The sequence below is a fragment of the Fringilla coelebs genome (genome assembly GCF_963513975.1).
Source record: "Fringilla coelebs genome assembly, chromosome: 6".
NCBI lineage: Eukaryota > Metazoa > Chordata > Aves > Passeriformes > Fringillidae > Fringilla > Fringilla coelebs.
Genome location: NC_140034.1, coordinates 37,423,992 through 37,447,911, shown reverse-complemented (window position 1 = coordinate 37,447,911; position 23,920 = coordinate 37,423,992). Strand labels below are relative to the sequence as shown.

Below are 23,920 nucleotides of genomic sequence, written 5' to 3'. Positions count from 1 at the left end.
CAATGTCCTATACTCACCTTCAAGGGTTAAACATATTAGAAGTTACAGCAAGGGACATTTTCCCTACTCTGAACAAAATTAAGTCCCCTTTATCATCTGATCTAAATCCATTTTAAATGTTCATTTCATTTAACATAGCACCAGGTAACATGCTCCTTTGGTCAGTGTGAACCCTCCAGCTCTTCTGTAACCCACTATACAAGGCGCTGACTTTGCAACTTCATTGCTTGTGTTTTATTCATATGCTCCATATATTGACTTGGACCATCCCTATGCCCCTAAACCAGCCAGCCCTGAAAGCATAAAATCCCTGTTCAAACAGCACCAATGACTCTCAACATAACACCATGAAGATTTGATGTCATTGCCACAGTTGTTTTGCATATTGAGCAGAAAGAGATAAGACAGGGTGACCTGGCAAAAGCTTCAGCAAACCTCCCACCACCAGCAATTAAACCAAGTATTACAATGAACAAATACGTTGTTACTACAAGAAATTAAGCTTCCCTCTTCTCTTGCTTCTAGTGATCCTGCCACAACAGTCTGGCTGAAGAGGCAAAGCCATTTTGTAATCGCTCTGTCATGCTATTTCATTTTAGAAGAGTTCATGGTCAAGAGGATGACAGCTATATGGCTGCTCTATCTCCCTTTCAGCTTTCTCAAACAGAATTATACATGTCCAATTATAATAGGACATACAGTAGGTACAGTATAGTGACCTGGATGGTGGATTTATGCACACACAACACAGCACACCTAGGAGCTCTCTTATCAATTCTCTAACAGGTGGCAGGGCTGACACAAATCTTAGCCAAATGGTGATAATCTTGAAATGACATCTCGCCTCAATTTCAATGTGAAAAAGAGCATGTCAGGCTAAAACCCAGACACAGGGTGCTCCTAAGCAAACTGGCCTGCACCAGACAACACAAATTTTAAAAAAGCCTGGAGATGCTGGTAACAGTTGAACTGACTTCATCTTTCCTTGTCACATTGCTGTCAGACAAGTAACTGCTGGAGGTGGCAGTGACTCATCAGCACTGCTTCACAGCGTTCCTTATGGAGCAAAGCCACATTCTCATGGCAGCAGATCTGGTGACAGAAAACTGAGCTTTCAAACATTTCAGTAGGAGTGAGAACCCACATCACAGTGGTCTCAAACGCTTTCAACACAGAACCACCCTCTTCCCAAAATTGTGGAAATCAGTGATGAAACAAGAAAAACTTTACATATAACAAACAGAAAGGAAAAGGAGGACAAGAAGCTTGAAAAATAAATCTACTTCCCTGTGTGAAGCAAAAAGGAAACCAGTGAGAAAGCGAACCAAATTTTTAGAATGCATCTCAGAATCTTCTCCTTAGAATTTTTAGTTTGCATCTCAGAACATTTCTAATCATTGCCACAATACAGACATTCCAACTGACCTTGAGATTCCTAAACTGAGGACAACAATGCTACCCTAATTTATAAATATGGTGCGCTGACGTTGTGGTTGCTAAGGCTATGTAAATATGGTCAGTTGGATGAGCAGAACCTTCTCCACTTACCACTCCTGCTGCCGGGGAGAGGTGCCTCTCCCACGGATCCCGCAGGATCCAAGGCATCCGGAGCAGCTGATCGTACTTCCACGCACTCGGCAGCAGAGGGGGCCGTCGCTGCCTTTTCAGCAGCTCTTTTTGCTGCCATCTTTTGTGCAAAGATGCTTTTTCTTCCACATCCCACCTGCACCTGCAAACGGGGAAGCCACGTATTCAGTTTTCTATCCAGAGTCTCCCTACACACCTGCCACTAACAAATTTATAGATCTGATCCTATAGACACCCTCAGATCAGACTTTGGGACATGATATAGGGAGGCTGCTGGCAGTCACCTGTCCTTTTCTGTGCATGTGTGACTTTTTTAACACACAGTTTACTGCTATGGCAGAGAGACAAAGACATGGACGATTTGGCATCTAGAGAAGGAAGATGATTAATTATAAGTGAATTCAAGCAAGGAAAATACACTTAAAATGCCACCAAACACAATAGTTACAGCTTTCCTGCTGTTTGGAAGCTCTGCATAGCTGAATACCTTGGATTTCTGAGCATAAATGGGGCTGTACATCACTGTGCTCACCACATGCTTGGAACAGACTTCTTACAAGGTGATTAGTGAGCAGCAGGGTGAAGAGATTTATACAGTAAGAAGTGGGCAAGTAGTACTAAAATAATCCTGGCTAAATTACTGTGTTGTTTGCCTAGGTAATGGAAGGGCATGGCTCTGAACAGCCTTGCACAGGGCATGCACAGGAAATCCAAGGAGACTAAGCAAAAAATCTCATGCATGTCCCCAGTCCACAGAAGAAGCTTAAAAGGCAGTCTGAGCATTCGGTAGCTGCTTTGAGCGCTTCTGCATCAGATAAACAAAACTGGTAGTTTAAAAAATATCACTCTCACATTTCAAAAAAGCTGTCCTTCAAAATAAGCTACCTCCTCAAAGCAACCACAGCTGTCAATCACGCACCAACTCCCAGCAACTGACTCCCACTCAGCTAGCAGTCCTTGCTACTACAGCAATGACTGATAATAGCAACCATGGCTTCCAGTTTTACAGCCTCAGAAAATAATTATATCAAAATCAAAAAAGCTGCTAAAGATAACCTGACCAACCATACTCAAATGTTATGCCAGGAGAAATCAGGTGCAATTTCATGGTGGACAAAGCAACCGAGATTGCTCCTCAGAGAAAAACAAGCAGAACAGGATCAATTCTATTACAGCACTGCAGATTTGACGCACCTTCATAAAGTTAGCTGAAGAAGGCTAAACCAAGAAGATTCTAATGTTACTTAACTGCAGGGTATGGAGCAGCTACTTGTTGGCAGCTCGGTAGAAGATCTCTGTCCTTCACTCAGGTGGCAATGCCACAGATACGTTGGGCTAGCTCATAATCTCCAGCATACTAAATTGGTTATTTTGAGCCATACCAAGCCCCTCTAAGCATTAGGCTTAAATGGGAGAAAGTTTAATTGTTAATGAAAGTAGCATAAAACATCTGCTCCTAATCTTACCTCACTTTTTATCTCAGAGCGGTGAAATGTCCTTGGGAATGGGTCTCCCGTGGGCACTGGCACGGTCACCGCGACTGCACTTGTGTCTCGTTCCTGAAGAAAAAATTCAAACCCTGTAAAACCATTGCAACAGCCAGACATATTTGTATCGTTTAACTGAGAGCAGGTTCAAAATCTCCCAGCTCTGCAGCTCACATTGTCATCAGGCTCAGAATATCTTGTGCTTATTTGGAGACAAAGTGAGGCTATTTTCCAAAAGACTGGGCTGCCAAACTCCAAACATCACTCAAAGAATCAGATAAAGGAAAACCTAGGCCAGTGCAAAGCAAGGAGAACTCCCCAGCAGAGTCCAGAAACTCACTCAAATCCACACTACAGCACATACCTGCAAGCAATCAGTGTGACCTGTAGGCAGTCAGGGCTGGAAGGCAGATCTGAAACTATATTTAACTGAGAGGAAAAAAAATACTCCCAAAGAGCTTTTTTCTTTTAAGGAGCTCTAGGACACTGGTCTACAGTGCTGCTTCATTATACTGTAGAAATGAAAAGCAGGCACAGAGCCCTTCATCCCTGCTTAGTTCAGAGCATTCAAATAAACAAACACTAGATCACACAAAAGACAGACATACAATAATTTTGCTGAAGACTGCTGTAATGTGTCGATCATGACTCTCCAATCTTTCCTCTGGATCTTCATCCTCAAAGTGGACACTAGCACTTTTGATCTTGGACTTTTTTGGAGGAGCTGGAGTTAGAGCTGGGAGAGTATCAGGAAAACCTGAGGAGAGGAAGCAATAACAAAAAAAGAAGCAGTCAAGTCATTGCTGTATAACCACTGTGCAATAGGTACCAGACCAAGGCCTCCTAATAGCACCTTTTATTCCTCTGATGAGAAATAAAGATAAGGAAGCAATAAGACGATTAAGAGTCCCCTGTCTCTAACTTAAACTGTGTAGCGGAGAGAAACATGCTTGAAGATTTTATTTATGTATTGGCACAAGGTCTTTCCAAAGAGCTCCATAAACAGGAAAGGGCACTGAGATCTCACTGCAAGTATTAAGGGAAGAAGCAAGGCTGTACTGAAACAAATATTGATTGTCCTTGCAAGTTGTGTTGAGGCATAAAAGAGCGTATTTCTGCTGCAAACTATGCAGCAGAATGTGAGGGATTTGCATGATCATGAACAAATTCGTTTTCACCTGCTATAAGCAGATCATATTTCCTCTACCTGAAACAAAGTACCACAAGATTTATATCGCTGCTTTTAAAAAAGCACCTTGTGCTTCTGAGATCAAGCACATGACAAAAGTGTTACAGGTACTATTGATAGAGAAAACAAAAACAAGTCAGATCTGCTGGCTGAAAACTAAAGCTGCTAGGAGAAGTAAATCTCAAAAACACTGGGTCTGGATAGCTGGCAAAATAAGCAGTGAGTGTCCAAACAGTACAAATTACAGAAAACACCTCTTGCTGGCAAGGTACCACAGACAGCTGATAAATGTGGACTAAGGCACCAAAGGTGGTTCTACTGGATGCTAGTAACATTGGACAAGCCAATTTCCAAGCCTAAGGAATAAATAATACTCCAAGAAGGGCACAAGTGCAAGGGAAAAGCAACACTGGGTTGAGAGACAGAGAATCTTAGTAATTAATTTACAGAAACAAATGAATTTACCATCCAACATGACTACATCTTTGCTGTCCTGTAGTGGAGGTCTCTCAGCATCTGTGCTTCCTTCCTTCCCTTTCCTCTTGTCTGCTTTCTTCACAATCTTCACTGCAGGTGAAGCTCTGGCTGCCAGGAACTGGTTCTGAAAGCGCAGCAGGTCTGCCTCGGACTCCCCAGGCTTTGGTCTCGACAGCATCCTGCCTTCTTCCTCTTACAGCTCAGCCACACGGGCTTTTCACACAGGACTCAAACACATGGAAAATGGTAACAGAACCTGATTGCCTGGAGATAAGATGGAGACAGCACAGGAAAACTCATTTTTGTCCCACTCTTACATTTCTGTACATACCTCAAAAGGCCCTACTTCAGGATCATACAAACACTTAAATGGGAGCCCTACATGAACGAAACCCTGTTCTTCACTGCTGAACAAAAGACTACTTGACACGCCTGCACAAGGTCTGGCAGCCAGCTAGGAGCAGAATGGCATCCAGCCAGCAAAAAGACAGACAAAAAGTGCATCACTGCCAGAATGCCAACAACATGGCCTGGGATTTTCAAAGTCAGAGTAACATCTTGTCCAAGACAACAGATTTGAGTTGCTCAGTTATCAATGCCAACCAAGAACCTCAGAGGCACAGTATCACATAAACCTCCCCCTCCAGCATACCGTCTCCTCCAGATCCCTGGCAGGATGCAGGAGATTGTCCACATAGATCTGGACAATGCATTCCCTGACTCTGTTTGCTCTCCTCCTCACTCACATCTCCCAAGTGAAAAATGTCTTTCTTCCTCATGTGGACCCTCCTGTTCTCATTCTCTTTCACTGGCCCCTTCCTGGCAGAAGCAGTGCTATTTCCAAGCATCTTCATTCACTGCCCAGGCCAATTTGGGGTTGAAAAACAATGGTGAGATTTATATGGACTTTTTTACACTCTGCACATGACAACTCACCAGGAAGGCAACCACTCCACCTCCCATCTACCAGGCAGGAAAATACTGGTGACTCTCGCTTCCCACCTCTGATTCCCAGAGCCTGGGACCAGCAATCCACTTCTCACACGTAGCAAGTAAATTGTTTGCAAATACATTTCATTGTACCCCTAGCATAAGCCCACACCTACTTGCTGTTTATTTATGGAGCTTGCTGCCACAAAGGGGCTCCCACAGCCAGACTTCACTTGCTTGGACCCTCTTCGAGGGTCCTTGGAGGATGCCTGCTTTAACAGGCACAAAATACACAGTTGGAAGCAAACAGTGCTGCTAAGCTTTCTGCAAGAAGCCTCCTCCACAGAGCTCTACATAAACTTCTCCAAGTCTCTCCCTACCAAAACTTAATCAAGAAGTACAGCGTGTCTTCAAACTGCCTTTGTTTCTTGGGAAAACTGTCAGCACAACAAGACAACCAAGCAGCCATTGTTAATGAGGCTGGATGGTCTTCCAGGAACCCTTTCCTCAACACATGTGGGACCTGCAGACAGAAGGAATGCAGGGAAAACTCCTTGTTTTCTTCTCAGGGCACCTTTTCCCATGTCCCACGGAAGCCATCACAGCACATCAGCAACACTCCCTTGGCCGTCGGGAGTCCTCATTCCTGCCCCCAGAGCTCAGAGAAAGCACACAGGACAACTAACAAACTCCTGAGATCAGCACTAACCCTAGCCTGCTTACCTCCAGCCTTGCAACTGGCTACTTAAAAGCTCACCATACACCATCTGTTTGCCCAGAGGGACCTCCAGCCAGCCAGCAAAGGCAACACACTGAGATACTGTCTTAGGAACACAGGAAACAGATCAGAAATGCTGGCCAAGGTCTGTGAGCACCTCTGCACCGCACTACACAGTGACTGCTGTGTGAACACGGTGTCATCTTACTCGATAAATTCCAACACTTGTAGGCTTTTTTATTTCTTCTTGTTCATCTGCATTTACAGTGCATTTTTCTTTCACAGCAGCAGAGCCCAACATGCAAAGGGAGACAGTTACATCTATGAACCAGACACAGTCAAAAGAGAAAAGATATATATGTTGAAGAGAAAAAATCATCTCCAACTGCTACTGTCATTTGTGAACCCTGGGGGAGGCCTTTTTAGCCATTCTCAAGTTTACAACTTTGCATTACTTTGATAAAGTTATCAGATTTGCGTGAAAGAGCAATACAAGCTCCTGCTGTCACAATCAGCGCCTCAAACTAACCTCTTTCTTCAGACCTGGTTGGCTGTGGTAAGAATTTAAAGGGAGAAGCAGAGAGTCAAGCCTCAGTCTCTTCTGGGCAGCCCAGCAGCCAGTGGAAAAGCACAATTTCCCCACTTGAGATCAGCAGGCAATGAAAGCCTCAGTCAGGATTATTGTCTCCTTTACAAAATAGTGATGTGCATTCTTGCTCTGTCACAAAAACACTTTCTGCACACAATGCTGTAATGGCCAAGTCTTCTTGACACTTTTACTTGCTACAAAGAAGGCAGACACTAGAAAGACACTCCTCACAGATGAAAAACCCCAGCCACAACAGTCAACAACTGCAAGAAATTCTCCTCAAAGAGGCTCCACATCTCATGCTGATCACAAAAGACTCAGTGACTATGACTCTGCCTGTCGGGCACACTCTGTGTGCATGCACACAGCACCTTGCCAAGAGAAACGCTGCTGTCCCAGCTTGTCTCGAGAGTATCTGCAATAAACAGGAACCAGAACTGCGCAAAATAAAATGAAAAACAACAGCTGCTATTAACACACTGAAGAGCTGATGAGCGCCAGCGTTCCCACCGCGTTCACAGCCCTCATGGACTTTCACAAACTACTCTGAATCAAGTCTCAAACAGCTGACGGAGACTCGGCCTAGCAAGGCCTCTCTGATGGGGGCAGGGAGGGAAGGAGAGGGAGGGAGGCACACAGCGGCACAGATCCCGCAGCGTCTCCCTGCACGGCGGGCACGGCCACTGGACCGGCGGCGGCGCGGAGCCCGCAGCCGCGCTCCTCTTTACACCAGGGTACAGACGAAGTGCTAGGCCCCTGCCGGCTACACCGAGCGAGGCGAGGCGAGGCGAGGCCAGGCCGGGCCGGGCCGGGCCTGCCCCGCCGCCGCGGGGTTCCCGCGGACAGGAGAGGCCCCGCTGCCGCCACAGCCCGGCCGCAACTCACCTGTGCGGCGCCGCTGCTCCCGCCGCCGCTCCCGCCCTCCCCGCGGCGCTTCCGCCCGGCCGCCGTCACTTCCGCCCGGCCCGGCCCGGCCCCGGGTGCCGGCGGGGCCCCGAGGCACGGCGCGGCTGTGGGCTCCGCCCGTGTTCTCCTGCGCCCCGACACCGGCCGCCTGCATCCCACCGCGAGCCTCTGCGCACAGGAACGCGTCTGTGGCCACGCAGGAGCCGTGCCTTTTCGTGATCGGAGGGCGCGGCCGGGCCCGAGGTCGGAGGTGTTTTGGGAGAGCAGATGCATAAAGCTCTGTGCGCATGGCTGTAATTTATTTTCATGACTGAATGTTTGTAATACGTGCCAAGCTTTATTAGAAACTATGCAAGAGCTGTCAGAACTTGCAGAAGATTTGATTTTAATGTTGATTATTGATTTTCGTGCTTGGTCAACTTTCAGCTTTTTTTACAGAATGAGGCAGTAGAAAGGCACCAGTTGGTCGTCTGGTCCAATCTCTCCCTCCTCAGGCAGGATCATCCTAGAGCACAGGGCACAGGGTTGCATCCAGGTTCTTGAATATTTCTAGTGAGGGAGATTCCACAACCTCTCTGGACAAACTCTTCCGGTGCTTGGTCACAGGTACAATAAAGAAGTTGTCCTTCATGTGCAGGTGGAACTTCCTGTGCATCTGTTTCTGCCCCTTCTTTATTTGTCCAATTTCTTGGCACCATCAAGAAGGGCTCTGCTCCACCCTCTGACACCCTCCCTTGAGATACCAATAGGCACTGGTGAGATGAATAAAGATTATATACATGATAAAAGAATTCTCTGAGCATGAGAACATGCAGAGATTCTCACTAGGGCTTGGACTGGATCAGGTGGGCTCACTGTTTGGGAAGGACTCACCACAAAGTGCCCTGATGCTGTAAAAAATTAGGCACTTTTTCACTGTTTGGGGTTTTTTTATTTATACCTTTAGAAAGCTGCAATACTACTGAAAAATTACAGCCAGAAACAAATGTTATCCTTTATGACCACTGAAAGCATTTAAAACTAGATTTCTGTTCATCTTCAGGCCACGCATCAGAGCACCACTGGGTTTACAGAAGGGTGGGGCAGATGCAGTGGTGTGAGCAGATTTCTATCTCTGCCCCTTCCAGGCTTTCCTGGAGCTGAACTTGGGAATGGTTCCCCATGTACCCAGTTCAGTTCTCCCAGCTGGACAGTAAGGCAGGGAGGCCATGACACTGCTTGCCTTGGAACGTGTTTGGGTGAAGCATTGGGACTGCTTAGACTGTCTGACAGCTGCTTATGGCTCTGGTTCAAGACAGCCACGAGCATTTTCCCTCCCTGACTCCTCTCACACTGGCTGCACAGCTTCTGTGGCCACACACTCAGTGTCTCTTAGGACACAGGTGAAATGAGGAAATAATCTTTTTTGCCAGAAAGACATACAAATAGAATATATTTGATTTTAATTACTGCAAGACAGGAATGCTTCCCATCAAAACTGTCAGACTTGTATGTATCTTTCCTTCATTCCATTAATTATTTACCTTCAGTTTTAATAATACAGTTAAGGGTACTATATATAGCTTCTGCTCTATCAATAAATCATGCTTGTGTGTCTTCATATTTATCTTATAAAATTATAAGTACCAACATGCTTGCATGGTTTTCCTAAGCAATTCTAGCAACAGAATTCCCAGCAGTGCATGTCTTGGAGTCTTTGCTGGTGAACTCAAATATTCCTCACTCAATGACAGCTATTTTATGAGACTTTTTATGAGATTTTTTTATTATTATTTTATGAGCTCACCAGTCTCTTCACAAATCCCAACAATCTCCTTCATCCCCTTCTTACATCTCTGTGCTGATTTAAAACCCAGCGGGAATATTAAACCTACTTGAGCTGCTCTCTTTCCCCTGCCCCTTTCCGGCAGTGGAGGAAGCACTAGGAGAGATTATAAATTGGAATCACAGTTTACTGAAAAATTGCAATAACCACAACAATATTAATAAAAAGAGTGTACAAAACAGAGAGTGATTTACCCACAAAAATATATTCACTACTGAACAAACAAAAACACTTCCCAAAGACCACATCCAGTGTGGTTTTCCAAGAAAAAGGCAAAATGATGGCTGGCCCTGTGCTAGGCAGCACGGAGTATATGGGAAAACAAAAGCAAAATCTTGAAAGGCTTCAATTTAACTTTCCCCACTCAGACTGAAAACAATGGAAGAACAGGGACAAGGCAAAACCTGGTGGGACCTGACAGGGCTCCGAAGCAGGTCAGAGGACCCTCCTTCTGGGCCTGACTTTGTGGGAGCGGGACTGGAGAGCTTGGCAGTTCCAGCAGCAGCTCCAGTGGCTGCTGTCACAGCAGCTGCAGTCTGGGCTGCACATGGCTCAGCTGGGCTCTGCCATGCTGCTGCTTTCTCTCTTTTTTTTTTTCTTGGAGCAGCTCACCAGCTCTTGGGCTCACCACCACTGTCTTTGAGCATCACACCAGAAAAGCCACATCCCCGAGCATAGCAAAAGATGGCCACCCTTCCACTTCCAGCCCCTGACCTCCTCCTGCTCCAATCACATTCTTGCCATGACACAAATGGTATGGAATTATACAGTGCTAGAAATTCTATCCCTTTCCTCTATATCCATAATGAACTCATCACAGTTTGACATGACTACTTGACCTTTCATCAAACCCAAGAATCCACACAGTATCGCAAGGTCAGTGCACACAAGTCACCTTCCCCATCCCATAAATCCAAGGCACTTTTAATACATGTGATCCACAATCCAGGCTCAGTCCGTCAAACTAGTCCTTCGGTTGCATTGCTTGAAACAATTCTCCCGTTTGCTCAGCAATCTCCTTCATCTTCTGACGTGCCTCTTCTATGGTGGTGGTGGCGTTATGGACAGTGACACAGCATTCTCCATCTGTTAGGTTTAGCATCCCACACACTCCATTCTCTTTCAACAACAACATGTCTATGGCTAATCGGTTCTGCAAAGCCATTTCTGATGCCTGCGGGGCCTGCGCATTCGGTTCTCTGAGTGAGCGTCCGGTCCAGTTGCTTAACACGTGGACTTGCCTAGTTAAGTTCTCCAAGACATACTTGTGCCGTTGGATAACTCCACTGGAGACAAAAAATGATTCTAAGTCTAAAGCAACGTTTTGCCCCCAGGTGTAATAGTCGGGGACTTGAATCCCCTGAATCCACCCTTTGGCATCTGTTGGATTGTGGATGTCTCTAGGCACCTTGTTGTTACGATAAAGTGTATAATTGAATGTTTTAGATGGACACATGGTAGGAAACCCAATAGTACACTGGAGTCCAGCCATATCATACATGTTCAAGTGGGAATACATTTTCCCATCTGAACATGCCCACACTGTTCCCCGTGGAGCTGGATACTTGGTCTGTGAACACTGATACAGGTCACCTTGGGGTGCTTCGCTACTCGAATTCCAGACCTTTCTTTGGTCAAGGCCATGTGTAATGGGAATGCCACAGGATAGCGCTGTCTCTGAATTTTCGTAAGACCCATTGCATCGGGTGTCTTGGTTTAGATAGCCATAGTTGGGATAATCCCAACAGGTACACATGTCCCGGATAAAAGTTCTCAGCTCTGAGATGTACCAGGTTTCTATAGGCTCACCTGCTCCTGTGGTACAATCTAATATACGGGAACAATTCAGAAAGGAGGTCTCTGATTTACTTTGGGCAAGACTCCTACGGTTCCTCACTTTCCAGCAGATGCTCTCTCCATTAGGTAGTGTGGTCTGATAGTCCTTACAGTCTGATTTCTCCACTTCCCATTCTACTATTTTCCCTGTGGGGACCCTGGAAGCCCATTGTAGTGTAGATATAGGGTCAAAGATTTGTTTCAAAGACCAGGCCCACTCATAATTTGTTCGGTTAACTTGGTGTGCGGTTCCTGGGTTATCAGGGATTTGTATACACCATCCTGCATCCCAATGTAAATTGTACTCATGTTCAAAAAACCCACCCTCAGCAGGAGAATCCCACCACGGTACCACCGTGCAAGGGATAGAAGTGACATTTTGCAATGTCTCAGAAGGCTTGGTGTCTAATGACCGATAGCATGTCTGATTCCATAAATCGCTCCAGGTAGAGTCACGTGGGAGCTGGTAAAAGGCGTTCTTGTATTCTACCCATGTCCCATTTGCATCCCACTGTTGTCCTTCTTTCTGGTCTAGGAACCGGGACTCCACCATCCCCCAGGTAACATTTCTTTCTGGTTTTTTAAGATTATCCAGTTCTCTCGTTAATATTTCCGAAAAATTTAACCAAATCATCATAAATCTAAACCCCTCTGATGCAGAGTTGGGGAGGTTAATACATATTCCTTGATTTGTATGATTCCAAATATGCATAAATCCTTGTATCAACTCCCAAGCTAAATTTGGTTCAGTACTCTGATTTTCAGTTGCTTGAGACAAAATCATACATCCATAACATAAGAGTAAAAAGTTTTCCCACAGCATTTTTTTTTTGCTAGTGAAAAGGCAAAATAGGCTTAGCAAAATCAAAATAAAAAATACTAAAAATGATCCGTCCACTCAACAGTTGAAAGCATAGGTCCAGCAGTGGATTTCAGATAATCTGTAAAACATATACATGCATAAAAACAAAACATGGTTAAAAGGAGGGAACAATCCCCCACCTGGTACTAGAGTTAAGTGGCTTTTTTAACGTCATGAGTACCAATCCCACTCTTGGTAATTCTACCAAAACCAGCTGTCCTAACTAATGGAGACAATTTCAGAGTCTCTAGTTTCTTTTGTTCCAGGGAGCATGGGTGGGGATGAAGACAAAACACTATGAGTTATAGGCCCCAGAAGCCACTGACTCTATGTACCCCATTTCACACCCTCCTGCCCATTCAGGTTCATGAGGTTTCAGGTTCCACTTAAGAGTCCGTTGGTGCATTCAACAATCTCATTTGGCTGGGGGTAGTATGGAGTGTGAAAGATCCATGGGATTCCTTCATCTTGTGCCCACTCTTGAACCACCCTGATGAGAGAGGATGGATTGTAGGAGAATAGAGATAGTGCTGAAGGCAATCTCACCCCTGAGCAGTTGCAGCTATACTAATTACCAAAGAGTAGGAACAGCCCTGCCCTTAACAGGCCACAGCTATGTCCAATAAGGATGGGTATTATAAAAGAGTGGGTTAGGTAGTTGAGAAGAGAGATGGAATTTGCTGGCTATGCTGTGAAGAGGGAGGGGCAGGTGGTTGTGCAAGGGATAGGAAGGCGTCAGCTGGCCATGCAGAACAAAAGAAAAAGGAGTCAGTGCTGCAAGGAGCTGCCCCTGGGAACTCACAGAGAGAAGGTAGGAAAGTTTTACAGTAAGATAATAAACTGCTGCCAAGGACCAATGCTAACAATTGGTGACCTGTACGGGGATGAGTTAGACACCTTGGCAGTAAAGTGAATACTGTTGGATTGGAGGGACTGGGGCCATGGCAAATAATTAAATCACAGCTTCAGTTCCTTTACTGTGCTGTGCCCTGCTGCTCTTGCTACTGCCTCAGCTTCCATTCTGACTTCAGGAAAGGCCCTATGCAGTTTACCTGCCAGGTCTCCCAGAGGCTTTTTCTGTGTTCTTAGCAAAGGGATGCCTCCTGCAATGGGTGTTGTTTCTCTAGCCCTGTACAACACTGGCCACAGACTGATATGACAGTGTTGCAGAGTTCTCAACGGACAGGCCACCCTGTGTTACCAGCTCCCTTAAAAAGATCCTTAAACCTTGAATGGTCTCCCTTGGCATGTAACCACCCTAGCAGGTATTTCCATTTTTCTTCACCCTTTACTGCCATATCTGCTGCACAGGTCAATGAATCTACCTACATACAGTAGAGGTGAGTAGACATACATGTACATACCTACATACAGATGAGCTAGATTATCCCTCTTCTGGTGGGCAGGATTCCATCCCACAAAGAAATATTTTTGCTTAACAAGTTTAGGATGTCTTCTTATTTCTCTCACTGCCATACTGGCAACTCAAAAGATCCCCCACTGCTTTTGGTCACAAAATGGGAACCAATTGGTGCATTCCTTAAAAACAGCACTGGGGTTTGTATAAACACTGGTTCTTTAGTGTCAGCCTCTAACAATCACCCTACTATCCATCTACCTACCCACCCTGCTAACAATTACATGGCTACCGATTCTCCCATCTGAGCACTTTCTTCTCCCCTTGTCACAATTCTGTCCCCTGAATCAACACACGGTGCTCAGTATTTCTCTCTCTTTTGGAGGATGCCTCAGTGAACCACACACTTCTCAGGTGGGGCTCAACTTGAGGGGTAGGCTTTATATAAGAAGGGAGGCTCCTGATCCAGTAGACTGCCAGGCAATTCCTGTATTTGGACCACTCTGGGTGCTCCCTCCTCTATCTGAGGCATATAGCAGCGATGATGTAATTGTTCATACCACCTTCTTACTGCTTCTCCCTGCAAAACCCAGACACCAGGTGGGGTTCTGGCCAGTATGAGTTTCAAGATCTTGAAAAGTCCCACTAGAATAATTGGTTTCTGCCATATGACTTTTTCAGCTCCCTGTAGAGCTAGACTAGCCACAGAAGCACTCCTACCAAACTGAATAAAGTTTTTTTGCATCTTTAGAGCTGTGCAAATAAAACCTGACAGGGCAAGTTGGACCCTCAGGTCTCAGCTGCCACACATGCATGATAATCCAGGAATTGTAAGGCCCCATTTGAAGTAGATCTGTTGGATGCATTGGTCCTAAAACCTGATATAACCCAGCCTCAAATATTACCAATTTTAAGACTTCTGCATGGACAGGGATCCAGTCACAGGTGGTCCTTTGGTGTGCTAAAACATGTTAAGGATGAGCTATGATGGAGACAGCCAGAATGTGTTTTCTCCAAATTACCAGCAGGGCAAGGGCATGTTGTAGCTCCTTCTATCCAGGAATTTCAATTTGCTCAAGGGAAGTCAAGGTTTTGGGGTGAACACACACTGTTCCTCCCCTCCACCATACTCCCAGAAGCTTTACTTCAGAAGATGGGGTTTGTGCCTTTTCTGCTGAAATTTGAAAACCTAAATTTTCAGGGTGAGTAATTATCTCTGTTTGGGTTTGTCCTACTATTGTGGCATTGGGGCTGCCCACCAATATATTTTTTAATGCCCTAATCTGCTTTAACTCCCTCCATAGGCATCACTACAGCGCATGCTATCTTCTCCAGATCCCAGCATTAACATCCCTGGCAGGATGCAAGAGATTGTCTACACAGATCTGGACATGCATTCCCTGACTCTGTTTGCTCTCCTTCTCACTCACATCTCCCAAGTGAAAAATGTCTTTCTTCCTCATGTGGACCCTCCTGTTCTCATTCTCTTTCACTGGCCCCTTCCTGGCAGAAGCAGTGCTATTTCCAAGCATCTTCATTTGCTGCCCAGGCCAATTTGGGGTTGAAAAACAATGGTGAGATTTATATGGACTTTTTTACACTCTGCACATGACAACTCACCAGGAAGGCAACCACTCCACCTCCCATCTACCAGGCAGGAAAATACTGGTGACTCTCGCTTCCCACCTCTGATTCCCAGAGCCTGGGACCAGCAATCCATTACTCACGGGCAGCAAGTAAACTGTTTGCAAGTACATTTCACGCTAATTTCAGCCACTGATCAGCACTGATGCAGACTTGGCACCCTCCCACCCTCAGTATGTTGAAATAGTGTGCACATATTTGATTTCTTCCACTTCTAAAAACCCAGCAGGACTCAGGCATGATTTATTGAAAAGTTGGAAAGGAAAAGTAGACTTGGATTTTTAAAATTACCATTATCTGCCATAGGGATAGGCAGAACACATCAGAAAATGCAAAGCATGGAAGCAAGTCCCTGTCCAAATTTCAGAGAAAAACAGAGTTCAAACATTGAGGAGGCACAGCCACTGCCCTGAAGCCACAGTTTCTCTTATACTATTATCATAATTGATTGTAAAATACGTAGGGAGAAACCTTGTGGGGAAAAATGCTCAGACACAAGAGTTACTGCCTGTAGAATTTATCACCTACCCTTGGAATATTTATACTGTTTTCAGGGATCTCATTCTTGACCAAGGCTGGTTAAGTGAGATGCTCTTGGTTCTGAGAGAAAAAAGGGAGCCATGGTGTTTTACATTTGTTTATTGGTTTTATGCAAGGTATTGATGTAAAACCATCCACCAAAGGCACTTCAGGGCAGGAAGGAGCACCCTGCTATGGTACCTTGCTATTGTTAGGGAAGGGACCAACACAAAAACACCTGGAATCTCACTGATGCTGAGAATGCAGAACTGCTCCCTTTCAGCCCACTCCCCTTGCAACTGCACAGCAAAAACTGAAACCTCCCCAGACAGCTCCTTTTTTTTTTTTTTTTTCTGTGTACTAGCGTAAGCGCACACCTACTTACTGTTTATTTATGGAGCTTGCTGCCACAAAGGGGCTCCCACAGCCAGACTTCACTTGCTTGGACCCTCTTTGATATCCATAAGGAGCGGAACACACATCCCAAGCCAAGTGTTCCCTGCCTTGTCATCACAGGCTTCAAAGCCCAAAAGAGGAGGATGCCTGCTTTAACAGGCACAAAACACACAGTTGGAAGCAAACAGTGCTGCTAAGCTTTCTGCAAGAAGCCTCCTCCACAGAGCTCTACATAAACTTCTCCAAGTCTCTCCCTACCAAAACCTAATCAAGAAATACAGCGTGTCTTCAAACTGCCTTTGTTTCTTGGGAAAACTGTCAGCACAACAAGACAACCAAGCAGCCATTGTTAATGAGGCTGGATGGTCTTCCAGGAACCCTTTCCTCAACACATGTGGGACCTGCAGACAGAAGGAATGCAGGGAAAACTCCTTGTTTTCTTCTCAGGGCACCTTTTCCCATGTCCCACGGAAGCCATCACAGCACATCAGCAACACTCAAGGGAGTCCTCATTCCTGCCCCCAGAGCTCAGAGAAAGCATGCAGGACAACTAACAAACTCCTGAGGATCAGCACTAACCCCAGCCTGCTTACCTCCAGCCTTGCAACTGGCTACTTAAAAGCTCACCATACACCATCTGTTTGCCCAGAGGGACCTCCAGCCAGCCAGCAAAGGCAACACACTGAGATACTGTCCTAGGAACACAGGAAAGAGAGCAGAAATGCTGGCCAAGGTCTGTGAGCACCTCTGCACTGCACAACGTATCAACTGTTATGTGCCCACACTATCATCTGCTGTTGCACACCGTGTCTATATTAAAAGTCTCACAAAAGAGTTTTCTGTCGTGGTGTGGTCCTGCCGTGGAGAGTCTGAAAAATCCACCAGCTCTGCAGGAAGTTTTACAGGCGTGGTTGGGAGGAGAGATCTCAGACTTAAAAGAACTCACGAGAGCACAGAAGGCAATAAAGCCACAGATCGCTTAGGGGGCCAAGATCCACTTCTGAATTAACCAACTTTAATCCAAGTGTGAGGCCGGGCAGGAAGGTCAGTTATGACAGTGAGGGACCCCAAGCACCAGTGCCGCACCAGTGTGTCACAGCGAACGGCGTTTGCTTTACAGAGAAACGGAGCTCCACAATGCTCTCCCAAATGCTTTCCAGCAGCAGCGTTTAAGCTTTGAGGCAAACGCTGCCATTCTGGGCCGCTGCTCTGGGCACCTCGGGCCGCCACTCACCTGCGCCGGCACCGCGCCGCTCCCCCGGCACCTCCGCCCTCCCCGGGCGGCGCTTCCGCCCGGCCGCCGTCACTTCCGCCGGCGCGGCCTGCTCTTCGCCGCCCGCGGGGAGTTCAACTGAATTAACTGAATGCTCATTTCGGCATTTGACGCCTTAATCACGGCCCTGGGTCCCGGCACTATGGTTACGGCCACCCGCTGCTTCCGCCCGGCCCCGGGCTCCTGGAGGGACATCCCGCCGCCGAGCCGCGGCTGTGGGCTCGGCCTGCGCTTGTGCGGCCCGAGGCAGCTCCGCCCGTGTTCTCCTGCGCCCCAACACCGGCCGCCTGCATCCCACCGCGAGCCTCTGCGCACAGGAACGCGTCTGTGGCCGCGCAGGAGCCGTGCCTTGTCGTGATCGGAGGTGTTTTGGGCGAGCAGATGCATAAAGCTCTGTGCACATGGCTGTAATTTATTGTTCATGACCCCCAGTGTTTCATTTCTTATGGCAGTGAGTCCTTCCCTAACAGTGAGCCCACCTGCTCCAGCCCAAGCCTCAGAGAGGATCTGTGCCTGTTCTCATGCTCAGAGAATTCACTTCCCAGGTGAAAAGGCTGAAAGTTGACCAAGCACTAAAATCAATAACCAGCATCAAAATAAAGCTCCTGCAAGCTCCAACAGCTCTCTCGTAGTTTCTAATAAAGCTTGGCACGTATTACAAATAATCAGTCATGGTTTTTATCCCTTCAGAAATCTGTGATACTGGCAAAATTACAATCAGGAACAAGTTTTATCCAATATGGTCACTGAAAGCACTTATATCTATGGAAACAAAGGTAATCCTTCCTCCTGTCAGCAGCCAGCCAGCCTTAACTATATCGTCAGGGAAACAGGACTGTGATTAACTCATAAAAAATTGGAATGAAAATTACAATTTTTTTAATGCCAGGCAGCAAATATCTCCTTCAGCTTCAAGTCTTCTGATGAGCAACCATGTTCCTGACTTGGTAAAGTTGACAACTGCACTATTTTAGGTCACTGAGCTCTCCTTGAAGTAGGAATCGACTTGAAGATGTCCCATTAGGCATACTAGATAACCAAGAGTGACTGTGATGCTAACCTTATGATCAGACATAGGATTCTGGCACAGATGTTTAAGAAGTTAGTGCTGTTACATCTCGTGTGCTTATCGATGCTTTCAGCAGGAGGAAAAAATAGATCTGCTCTTATTTACATTTTGGAGACGTGCGAAGGGAGCTTCAAAAGTGTTTGGAGTGCTTCTCCAGTGCTGCCCTGCCAGACTGCAGTTCATCAGCTGGGGGAGCTCTGCTTTGTGCTCCCTGAAGCAAAAGAAATCATATTAAAGTCAAACCTAGTTCAGGAATAGCAGTGCCTGCTGAGAAATGGAGTGTCAAATGCTCTGTTTCGCTGAAAATAACTGCCACCCTACCACCACCATCTGCCACTTAATATTGTTGCTCCCAATTTGTGTTTGGGATGCAAGAAACACTTTGAAATAATTGTGCAGGTTTCTTGCAGTTAAACTTCAAGAGCAGCAGCTTCTCATCCTTTTTCTGTGGAACCACCCACCATCCTGATGGCTCCAGGACTCTGTTGCTACCACAGGTCTGTCTGATTGAAGTGAGGAGTTCAAGGTGTCCTTTGGCTCCTAGTTGCCTTTTGTAATCATTGCTTCTGGGGCAGTGAAGGTCAGGTGGGGCTACTCCAAAATCTATTGAAATCAACAGATTGTGACTCTGATTGAAGCAAAATGAGAAACCAAGGTTTTAGGTTTTGCACTACTCATCTTCAGGCCACACATCAGAGCACCACTGGGTTTACAGAAGGGTGGGGCAGATGCAGTGGTGTGAGCAGATTTCTCTCTCTGCCCCTTCCAGCCTTTCCTGGAGCTGAACTTGGGAATGGTTCCCCGTGTACCCAGTTCAGTTCTCCCAGCTGGACAGTAAGGCAGGGAGGCCGTGACACTGCTTGCCTTGGAACGTGTTTGGGTGAAGCATTGGGACTGCTTAGACTGTCTGACAGCTGCCTATGGCTCTGGTTCAAGACAGCCATGAGCATTTTCCCTCCCTGACTCCTCTCACACTGGCTGCACAGCTTCTGTGGCCACACACTCGGTGTCTCTTAGCAGGCAGGTGAAATGAGGAAATAATCTTTTTTGCCAGAAAGACATACAAATAGAATATATTTGATTTTAATTACTGCAAGACAGGAATGCTTCCCATCAAAACTGTCAGAGTTGTATGTATCTTTCCTTCATTCCATTAATTATTTACCTTCAGTTTTAATAATACAGTTAAGGGTACTATATATAGCTTCTGCTCTATCAATAAATCATGCTTGTGTGTCTTCATATTTATCCTATAAAATTATAAGTACCAACATGCTTGCATGGATTTGCTAAGGAATTCTAGCAACAGAATTCCCAGCAGTGCATGTCTTGGAGGCTTTGCTGGTGAACTCAAATATTCCTCACTCAATGACAGCTATTTTATAAGATTTTAAAAGATTTTCAGTCTTCTCACAAGCCCTGAAAATCTCTCTCATCCCTTCTTCTACCTTGCCACAAGTCAGTTTCGCATGACTGTCTAAAACATGGTCTTCCCAAGCAGAGAGAGGCAGGAGTGCCTACAGCTAAATGCTTTGTCATTGGATGGTAACAGGAAGAGATCAGAACTACAAAAACAATATGGCAGTGCTCTTGGTGTGATTAGAAAGGTAAATCTGCAAATGTAGCAGTATCATCTATGTTGCAGAGATGACAAATATTAAGATGAGTTTTTTAAGAGGAGGGGACCATGGAAGCAGATAATCTGCTGAGAAGACAGAAACTGAAGTTGAGAACAGGGCAGCTGGAGAGCAGCATGGTGGGCAGCACATAGGTCTGCTGGTGAATGGAAAACAAATTATCATAAGGGATCAGTCCAAGATATAAATCTTACTTTTGTTAGCTTTTTTTAAAGCTGATGTACTTTTGGGGTGGAATCCTGGCAGTCCATGGCAGCAACACACCACTAAGGTGAAGCAGGGATATTTTAAATCAAGTCTCTGCTTTTTCACCAATAAAAACCACACATGCATACTCAATGTGAAGTGATTTAACCATGTGAGAGGAAAGGATTGCATATTTTAAAAACCCAAAACTGCAGAGTATTTACTCATCCCTAGTAATGCATCTGTCGAACATTATGTTGTCTTTTGACAGTTAGCATGGGATTTCCTCTTTATTGTTTTTTTCATCAGTTGTTTCTATAGAAATGACATTTTTATCTGACTAGATGAAAATATCCTGAAATAACACACCTCTTCAGCAAATACAGATATTTCTTGCTCAGTCTATATATTGTATCCTTATCATACTGGGTTTTCCTCTCCTCACTACAACATCCAAATGAAAATGAGTTAAAAGTGAGTCACTGTACAGCTGGGACTCCAGAGAACAGACTCCTCTGGAAATTGGAATGGGCAGTCAGGTAAATGTATTTCTCAAGTCAGGTCACTCAGACACTACCTCTGAATTGTGTTGCAGGTGAAAATCCATATTTGCACAGACGGTGAATGTGTTGTCATTGACAGTCACGGCTTCACTGAAGGCTTAAATGAAAATGGTCTTGAGCCAACCCTGCCTGACAATGCCCTCTGCCCCTCTTATCATTGAGGAAAACATTTCTGAAATCCAGCTTCTCTGGGCTAAGGACAGTGTCTCCCTTGTCTGCTGCTGTGGGATCTATCTGACAAAATCTGAGTGACGTAGTCAATGCATTCAAATCCACTGTCACAGACTTTAAAGGAAGCCTGTCAAAGTGCCTAAGCCTGAGATTTCAAGCATTTTGAGACAGTTTAAATCACTGGAAATGCTCCCATGATTACCCTCCATGGCAAATCTCCTGAAGAACTTCCTGTTTTATTGGCATTATATTTTGTTCCTTTCTTCTTTTCAGGTTATTTACTGTTGTATCATGAGGAAAACCTTATACCTTTGTACCTGAACAGGATGAGAGTGATGTGTACATGCTTTATTCAAAATCCATCTGTACTAGTCAGCATATGTACTGAAAGCAGTGCCAGGAGGGAAGCTCATCTCTCCCAAGCTTCAACTCTCACACCTTGGGAACAGAAAGCATGGCCTGTGCAGTGCTCTTGCTTTAGGGAGATACTTTTATGATGGCAGGTAATGATAGGACAAGGTGAAATGGCTTTAAACTGACAGGAGAGATGTTTAGATTAGATATTAGGAAAAAAATTTTCACTATGAGAGTGGTGAGACACTGGAACAAGTTGCCCAGAGAAGCTGTGGATGCCCCATCCTTGCAAGTGTTCAAGGCCAGGTTGGATGAGGCTTTGAGCAACCTGCTCTTGTGGAACGTGTCCCTGCCCACGGCAGGGTGGGTGGAACTAGGTGATCTTTAAAGGCCCTTCCAGCCCAAAGCCTACAATGATTCTGTGAATATTCAATGTAGATGCCTGCACAGCAGCAGTTCCTACTGCCAGTGGACCCAAGCCTGAAGTACTCAACTCTAAATAGCTGTGCTAGTGCAGCTAGATCTGCCAAGAGTTTTTAACAGTGATGCTCACGATGTCCTGATGATTTAAGTGGTCTGGCAGAACTAACTGCAGTCACACTGAGCTGGGTTTTCACCTTCATCTTTGGAAATGTAAAGGGCTGTGATGGGTAACTGTGCCTTGTCTTCTTAAGTACTTTTCCATGAGTCTTTATTAGGCCAGAGCAGGTTTCCCATTTCTTTGGGAGTGATGTGAAAAGCTGTGGGTTCCCAGAGGAGCATGCCAGTGGCATGCATTTCTGCTTCTCACGTTGCAACACACTGCTTCACCCAGCTTTCTGGTATGGAGAGACAAGCATCCTAATGAGGAACAAAAGGACAGCTCAGCAAAGTGGAAGAGGTACCTGTAAGAGGGGTATTCCAAGGAAGCTACCAGAACTGTATTGTTATCACATGAAATATCTAATGCCTAGATGTGTCTCTGTTACATAGTGCTGCATCACTTTAAAATTCTCTTGCTACCATATAAATAGAAGAAATTACTTTCCCAGTCTTCCACAGAATAGGAGCTTGCACCCTGTATTTCCAGAGGGTCAGTACTTGTGGGGTTTGGTATATGCATGGCAGCAGGACAGGACCGTTCTCTCACTGGTAGTATTTGGTGATGGAAGTGAAATCAGCAGAAAGCTTCACCTGTACATGCTTTTCTACCAGGCTGATATGTAGGCATCTTTGCAGAGTACTCTCTTATGCTTAGTTTTTGCCTGACAACAAGTTCTCTTCAGTGTTGTGGGTTGTTTTTTCTTTTTAATTTATTTTCAGAAGTATTTATAGTTATTGTGATCTCTCATGACAGTTGCCTAAATCAAGAGCAAAGAAGATGACAGTGACCAAAGTGAATCTCACTGGCAGAGAACCCCTCCTGTTAGTGGAAAGTAGTACCATACCATTAGCAACACTGATATTTAAAAGCTCTTTTCTTCTGCAGCACAGTTACAGGAGAAATGGCAGAGATCACTGCAGTGCTTCTCAGTGTCCCCGTGTGGGAGCACTGATTGCTCAGGTGCATGTGTTGCACCTTTCCATTATGGTTTGTCACGGAGGGCTTCGCTTTTTAAAAGTCTATTTGGCACTGGACAGCAGCCCTGAGTGCTGGCAGACTGCCTTCTAGAGACATACAGCAGCAGCAACTGCCCAGCTTTCTTCCCATGGGAAAACGTTGGTAACTTTCCAAATTATTGCTTGGCTCTGGAATGACACTGACCAGATGGCTGTTTTGCGTCTGAAGTCATGAGCTGTGGAGTTTAATGGATGGATTTGGGCTTCTGAGTTCAACTTGGGAAAGAAGTTGACCAAGCCCCATGATGGTTAGGTATTTCCTGATAAGAAAGAAATGTATTTCCTCATCTTCCAGCCATACATGCAATATTTTGGTGCTTGGAGCTATTGGTGGTTTGCCTAGCCTAGGATTACTCCTCTGGTCAGCCACTCTGCCTGAGAACCTCTCTTTCTTTAGCAAAGATAACAAAATATTGAAGCAGATTCTTTCACTAGTATTCCCTTTGATTTACAAAGCCCTGCAGTGCTGTGGAGGAAAAATCTGGGGGCTCAAATTTCTCATGACTGTCCATAGAACCCCATTAATATTGAGATATTTTTACAGTATTTGTAAAAAGAGTTTTGTCTCATTTTCTACAAAACGTTTTGTGGACAGAGCCTTGCTAGCATTAGGCTGAGCTACCAAGTCCCACTGAAAAGCAGGGTGCAACAACTTAGGCTTGGAATGACGTGAGCAGCAGGCACCAGCCTCAGAGGATGCTGGTAGACTATCATAGACATGACCTTTTGCTGCTGCCTGTCTGCAC

At 45.5% G+C, this 23,920-nt stretch overlaps 1 protein-coding gene across 1 annotated transcript in view; it reads right to left on the bottom strand.

Annotated features, from left to right (window-relative positions):
- RPAP1 (RNA polymerase II associated protein 1) overlaps positions 1 to 4,968 on the bottom strand; it is a 35,630-nt gene extending 30,662 nt beyond the window's left edge. The window contains exons 1-4 of the mRNA XM_084207989.1: positions 4,729 to 4,968; positions 3,683 to 3,831; positions 3,054 to 3,146; positions 1,549 to 1,729 (exon numbers count right to left, since the gene is read on the bottom strand). Coding sequence (XP_084064115.1) covers positions 1,549 to 1,729; positions 3,054 to 3,146; positions 3,683 to 3,831; positions 4,729 to 4,918 — 613 coding nt within the window. The 5' untranslated portion in view covers positions 4,919 to 4,968. The remainder of the gene's footprint in view (positions 1 to 1,548; positions 1,730 to 3,053; positions 3,147 to 3,682; positions 3,832 to 4,728) is intronic.
- Positions 4,969 to 23,920: the final 18,952 nt, after the last annotated feature.